Genomic DNA, 6149 nt, shown 5'->3' on the forward strand with positions numbered 1-6149 from the left:
TCACTTTGCTGAAGGTTTTTCTCCATCATGAATTGCACTGCCACTCACGGTACACATAACCAACCATGACTTCAGGGCTGCAACTAATTATCTCAGTTAAGACATGAATAATAAACACTTTTCTAAAAGGTGAATTGGTGTTTCAAAACTAAATGGGGAATGGTTTGCTTGAGACATTTTATTCTGTCAATTACAGCTCTACATGAAATCACCTTTAAATGACACATTTCTGTACTTTACACATACAGAGAAATGTTACTGAAAGCTGTTATTTATTGCGTCTTCAGATTGTTCACAACTAAACCTGCTCCTGAGGAAAAACATGGTGACCTCTTTAATCCAAAACGATGGTCCTGAAATCAAACCATGACTTCCTCGTGTCATTTGTTTAGGGACTCTCAAATTTAGGGACTATTTCCAACTACAGACCAGAATTTGGCCCTTGTATTCAAAGATCTTGCTAAAATCTGCAAATTGAGCAGACAATCTGATTGTAAAGAAACCAACAGTTTTGCAAGTTTGGTTTGCTGCTGGCTTTAATTGAACCAGTTCAAGGATATTGATCAATTTCTGCATTTTACTATATTTTATTTCTTACACCGCTTTCTATTGTAGTGACTTAATGTTTCAATGAATGTTCTTAAATCTCCTTTACTTTAGCCTTATGTTTAGATGCTTTTAATAGTTTTGTGTGAAGCACTTTGAATTACCTTGTTGAAATGTGCTATACAAATAAACTTGCCTTGCAAAGTAGCTAGCAACTAATTTATTTGGAGGTCAAACTTGAAGGGAGTGCTCCTGAAATTATTGCAGTGAGCTCAAAGCAGAAAACCGTACGTGTACACTTGCAGCAAGCAAACTGAAGTTTGGGTTGTAGTCTTATTTAAAATAACTATTTGACTTCAACGACACTACCCAGCAGAGGCTGGTGTTCAGTATTTATACTTTTGTATTCTTAGCCCGAGGGCCTGGTGAAAACATGTACATTGCCTATAAAAATATTCACCCCCTGGATGTTTTCCCCTTTTGCTGCTTTTATACATGAAATCAGGGTCGATATTTTTTTGACAATTTGCAAAAAAAGCTTTCATGTCAAAGTGAAAACAAATTTTTACAAACTCAGTGTAAAATAAGCATTTGCATAAATATTCACCCCCTTTTGCCTTTACCTAATTCAACAGAGGTCCAGCTCGTTGATGCCAGCAGTCACAATTAGTGGAATGGAGATCACCTGAGTGCAGTTGTGTCAAGTGATCGTAGTATAAACACCTGTCTGGGAGGTTCATCCAGTGTTCCTCATACAATTGCAACATGAAGACAAAATAACACTCCAAGCAACTCAGAGAAAAGATCATTGAAAAGTATAAGTCAGGAGATGGCTACAAAAAGATTTCCAACCCACTAGACATCCCACAGAGTTCAGTTCAGTCCATTAAGAAATGGAAGGAGTGTGGCCCGTCCTCACAAACAGTGACCGGGCAAGAAGAGAACTGATGAGTGAGGCCAACAAGACAAAAATTTAGCTTTTTGTCCATCAGACTAGACGTTATGTTTGGCGAACACCAAACACTGCATATCATCGCAAACACACCATCTCCACCGTGAAGCATGGTGGTGGCATCTGGGGATGCTTCTCAGCAGCAGGCCCTGGAAGGCTTGTAAAGTTAGAGGGGAACATGAATGCAGAAAAATATCGCCAAATCCTGGAGGACAATCTGACTCAGTCTGCAAGAGAACTACGACTTGGGAGAAGATTTATTCTCCAGCAAGACAACGACCCCGAGCATACAGCAAAAGCTACACAGAAATGGTTCAACGACAAGGTGAATGTTCTGGAGTGGCCAAGTCAAAGCCCAGACCTCAATCCAATCCAGAATTTGTGGCTGGACTTGAGAAGAGCTGTAGAATTGCAGTGTCCAGATGTGCCAGCCCGATTAAGACATATCCCCACACACTCAGTGCATCTACTAAAAACTGACCTGAAGGGGGTGAATGTATGCCATCATTTACTTCACCTTATTTTTAATGATTTTGTAAATCTTTTTTCACTTTCACATTAAGGTTTTTTTTGCAAATTGTCAAGAAAGCCAAATTATAGCTGTGATAAACATTTTCCTTTTGAGTACAATTCCTGTAAGCTCTTATGCAGAAGAAGCCATTTTTTTTTATTTGTCAAAAACTGAACTTTAACTTGAGGGTAAAATAGTGCACGAGTTTTTGCTTAGTTTCCCCAAACAGAAACACTGCTGTGCTGTAGTTTATCGGGGGGGAGAAGAAGAAAAGTGCTTTCCATTTTTATATTTTATTGCAATTTATTCCTTTACAGTTGTGAATAGTATAAAAAAACAGACCTTAACATACAGACACACGAGGTCAAAACAAACACACCGATGAAGAAAAACAAACACACGGAACCTAAAACCGGCCTTTCGCAGCTGAATGTCTGTCCTCGCATTAAGACATGTCCGTCGAGCTGTCGTCTCTGAGAACATTAACAGTCTTGTGTTTCCGTCTCCTCCTGAGGGCAAGCAACGACGCAGTAAAAACACATACCGAAACCCACAGATAGTTATTCCTGGTACAGCAACACTGGACAAAACAAAAAAAAAAAAAAAAAACTAAATCGGCTTTACGGACAACAGTGTGTGTGTGTGTGTGTGTGTGTGTGTGTGTGTGTGTGTGTGCACCATGCTTGAGTGTGTTTGCTCTACAACACGCGTGTTAAAACCGGAGTCCAAGTTCCTACTGGAAGCTGTGTGTACACTGCATGCGTCGCTGGAGTCCGCGCCTACGAGTCCTCTTCGCCGTTGACACTTTCGATATCGTCGTCGCCTTCCACGTGCTCTCCTTCCTCCTCCTCATCATCCTCTTCTTCCTCCCTCTCTTGACTCTTCACCTGCAGGTTCAATGAGCAAAAGATTCGTTTTCCATTTCTTGTTACGTTTAAGCCGTGTTATACTCGGTTACAAATGTTTTAAAATGAGATTATTTTAAGGGTTACACCAATATACTGGTTTGCCAGCACTGGTGAACAATATAGAGTTATTAGAAATTCAGTGTAAGCATTGAAAACCTGCCGTTTAAAAAACGTGCTGGCATGAAAATAGCCATTAAGTTAATCAGTAGCTTTAATACAAAAAAAACCAAAAAAAAACATGGCACCTCTTCCTCCTCCAGCAGGTCTCCATCGTCATCGTCGTCCTCTTCGTCAGAGTCGTTCAGCTCCTGGCACTCTCTGTCTCTCTTCGTCATGTCGTCCTTGTTGCTCGTGTGCGGCGGTGAAGTCACCTCGCCCGGCTCCGTTTTTAGGCCCTTAGCTTCTGCCACAAATTCAGATATCAGAGTCAGAGAAACCGTGGCTCTGTGCAACCCATCTGGTCAACGTTAGCAAGAGAAGAAATGTGTAGATAGAAGCAGGAGTCAGACACTGCCCACTAAAAACATACTGCGTTTTCCCCCCATACCCGACTTCTTGCTGTGGTCCTTGTCCATGTGCTCCAGGCTGTTCAGCAGGTCGTCCACTTTGCTTTTGATTTGGCTCAACTCCCGCTTGATGGTCTGCAGCTCGTCCACTTTCACTGCAGAGAAAAAGAAAAAGACCTCAGGGTAATAACAAGTAAATTACCACTGCGCAGTACCCGGATAGTTTTTGCTGGATGGTGCTCCAGATAGTCGTACTTGTTTTGGACGAGGAAGTCCTCTGACCACTCTTGGAGGAAGAGGAGAAGCTGCTCTTTGTTCGCCGGCTGCTTGCTCCGCTCAGGCTGACCCGCGGGCGCTTGGACGGGATCACGGCCCGCGACAACGGGGGAGGAGGAGGGGGAGCGGGGACACGGGACGGGTACGAGTACATCCTGGAATCAAACACAGGACAAATTAAGATTAACAGCGTCTGGTCCAGCAAATGTATTTTATTCAACGAGGTAAAAACCGTGTCACCTGCTCTTAATAGACTTTCAGTTTTACTTTCAGCGTTCACAACGGACTATTTTCATGCATGATTCACAGCAGTGACAAAGGATTCAGGAAATACAGAAAGCATGCCGAGTGACACAATAGATAAGTGTCAGTTTCTTTCAACCTGAAACATTTGACTCACCTGTCGTAGTAATCTCTCTGAAAGTCATAGTCGAGTTCAAATGAGGAACTGCTGCTACAAAAGAGACACAAATGAGTCCATGTGAGCTTTTAGATTTATTGACAATACTCTTGTTTTTGTTAAGCCACGCCCGCTTGTGGTATTTGTCCTGAGTTGGCACAGAGTACCAGCTGGAACGTTGTTAGCATGAGCGTCATTGGGACTGACCTGTACATGTCTCCAGCTGAGCGCTTGGAGGTTTTTGACCGGTGTGGTTTGGGTTCTCCAGCCAGGTTGATGTCTGAGGAGAAAACAGATCACAGAGAGTGATGCAGGGGACTTCACATCGGATCCCTCTCGCTGTCAAGCTGTTTACTAAATCTCATTATTTACCTTTCGTCCAGATTTTTTTTTTAGATATTCAAATAAACAAGAATTGAAGCCAACATGTTGGAGTGATTAACAATGCAGTCACAGTTTTACCAGCACTAGAACATCTTGTATCTCCTTTTTCTTATTGCTGGAGGTTTGTCCAACACAAACTTGAGAGTATTTGTACACTCAAAGTGCATTTGTAATTTCTAGAATGTACTTGACAATTGATATTTTTTGTGGTAAAATATCAGACACGTGATCCAAAGCAGATTTTTTTCTGTCTTAAAACATTTCTGGATCGTTAACTTCGCAGGTGGTCGCAAAAAAAAACAACAAAATCTTTAACATTTCAAAGCTGCAGCCTTGAAAGATGAACTCGTAGTGACGGCGTGTAAAATGTGTTTTTATGTTGTCCATAGCTTTGGCACCAAGGAGTCACACGGTAAAGCCTTTTCAAATTCTACAAGTATGTTTTTCTCTCTTTGCTTTTTTACTTGTGCGAGATACTTGTTAGTATTACCTCATTATGCCTGAATGTTTACTCACCTCAATCAGGAAATATAACCCTTACTATTAAAGACAAACAAATCTAAACCCGACTAAACCATTACAATCATATCACCAACCGGAGAGAAAGGTAGACCCTAGCTGGTCTACACGTGCTAGTTTGTGTTGCTTTTATGAAACAGATGGAGGAGTTTGTACTTTATGAGGGTGATGCCCTTTTAGAGTTACGTTAGCAGAGGAACAACTTGCGTAAATATACTTTAAAATATATCACAGCTGTCAAATTTAACAATAAACTGTGGTGAGTTGAGGTACGACAATAAGCAACCTCATTAACTTTAATAGTTTTGCCAATTTATATAGTCTAAACATGGGTCGCCCCATTTATGTCGTACTCCTTAAACATTGAGGAATTATACCAGTTTTATTATATTTAACAGGTATTATTGATTTCTAAAATATGTGCAAGCCTAAATTTAAACTAGATGGAGAATATGACACGGTAAATATAAGTACCATCTTTAACACAATATCAATACTCGAAATGAGTTTCAACATTTAAATTTTTAGAAACTGGGACATGGAAAGTAGAAGATATTCAGACAGACTTTAAAGGAAAATGCAGATCAGTAATGTGATAGATGCATCATCACTTAATGCATGATCTTATAGGAGCACCATGTGTTTGGGGTTTATTCGTAAGTTCCAGTTAATGTAAACACTATTTAATGTATTGGCTTCTGTCTCTAATGTAAAGACTACACTATTTAACAAAGATGGTGCTAATATAAACGTATCTTCATCTTTTATTTAGTTTTCTTATGGTAAGTAATTTTTCTATTTCTATACTCAAGTATTTGAATTACAAAACTCTAAATCAGATAATGAGATTTGGTCAAATTCGTCACGGTTGGTCAGGTAATGTCACATGGAGGGAAATGAGGCGCTCCTGAGTTATTTTCCACCTGGTCATCGTGTTTCACATAAATTCACACCTGACGTGTTCACACGTCTTTGATGACGATAGTCGCTACAGAGAATGAGGAAGAGGCAAATGGAAAAAATGTTGTTTGATAATGTTGAACAGAGTCTCTATTGTGTGTGTGTGTGTGTGTGTGTGTGTGTGTGTGTGTGTGTGTGTGTGCATGTTGTTCATGTGATTACTGTGAAGCAGCTCGTGTTGTCTCAG

General features: G+C 40.4%; 1 protein-coding gene across 5 annotated transcripts; it reads right to left on the minus strand.

The window, feature by feature from the left end:
- Positions 1-2286: 2286 nt before the first annotated feature.
- Positions 2287-4903, minus strand: LOC116377300 (heterogeneous nuclear ribonucleoprotein C-like). 5 transcript variants are annotated; one of them, XM_031838911.1, is made up of 6 exons: positions 4307-4903; positions 4100-4150; positions 3679-3854; positions 3447-3578; positions 3163-3320; positions 2287-2896 (listed from the first exon to the last, which is right to left on the minus strand). In XM_031838911.1, the coding sequence occupies exons 1-6, from the start codon at positions 4312-4314 to the stop codon at positions 2789-2791; spliced, it is 633 nt and encodes a 210-aa protein (XP_031694771.1). In that variant the 5' UTR covers positions 4315-4903; the 3' UTR covers positions 2287-2788. The 5 variants fall into 5 exon arrangements, with proteins under 5 accessions (XP_031694771.1, XP_031694772.1, XP_031694770.1 ...); XM_031838912.1 differs by having other exon boundaries at positions 3465-3578; positions 4100-4153; positions 4307-4900; XM_031838910.1 differs by having other exon boundaries at positions 3163-3317; positions 4100-4153; positions 4307-4900.
- Between the last annotated feature and the right edge of the window lie 1246 nt (positions 4904-6149).

This window comes from Anarrhichthys ocellatus, unplaced genomic scaffold (genome assembly GCF_004355925.1).
Source record: "Anarrhichthys ocellatus isolate YVR2014 unplaced genomic scaffold, GSC_Weel_1.0 scaffold1104, whole genome shotgun sequence".
In the NCBI taxonomy this organism is placed as follows: Eukaryota; Metazoa; Chordata; class Actinopteri; order Perciformes; family Anarhichadidae; genus Anarrhichthys; species Anarrhichthys ocellatus.

Coding starts and splice junctions, on each gene's coding strand:
- LOC116377300 (XM_031838909.1), bottom strand. Junction 3,579..3,678: donor GACTTCCTCGTCCAAAACAA/GTACGACTATCT, acceptor TTTTCTCTGCAG/TGAAAGTGGACGAGCTGCAG. Junction 3,321..3,446: donor GGGTATGGGGGGAAAACGCA/GTATGTTTTTAG, acceptor AATTTGTGGCAG/AAGCTAAGGGCCTAAAAACG.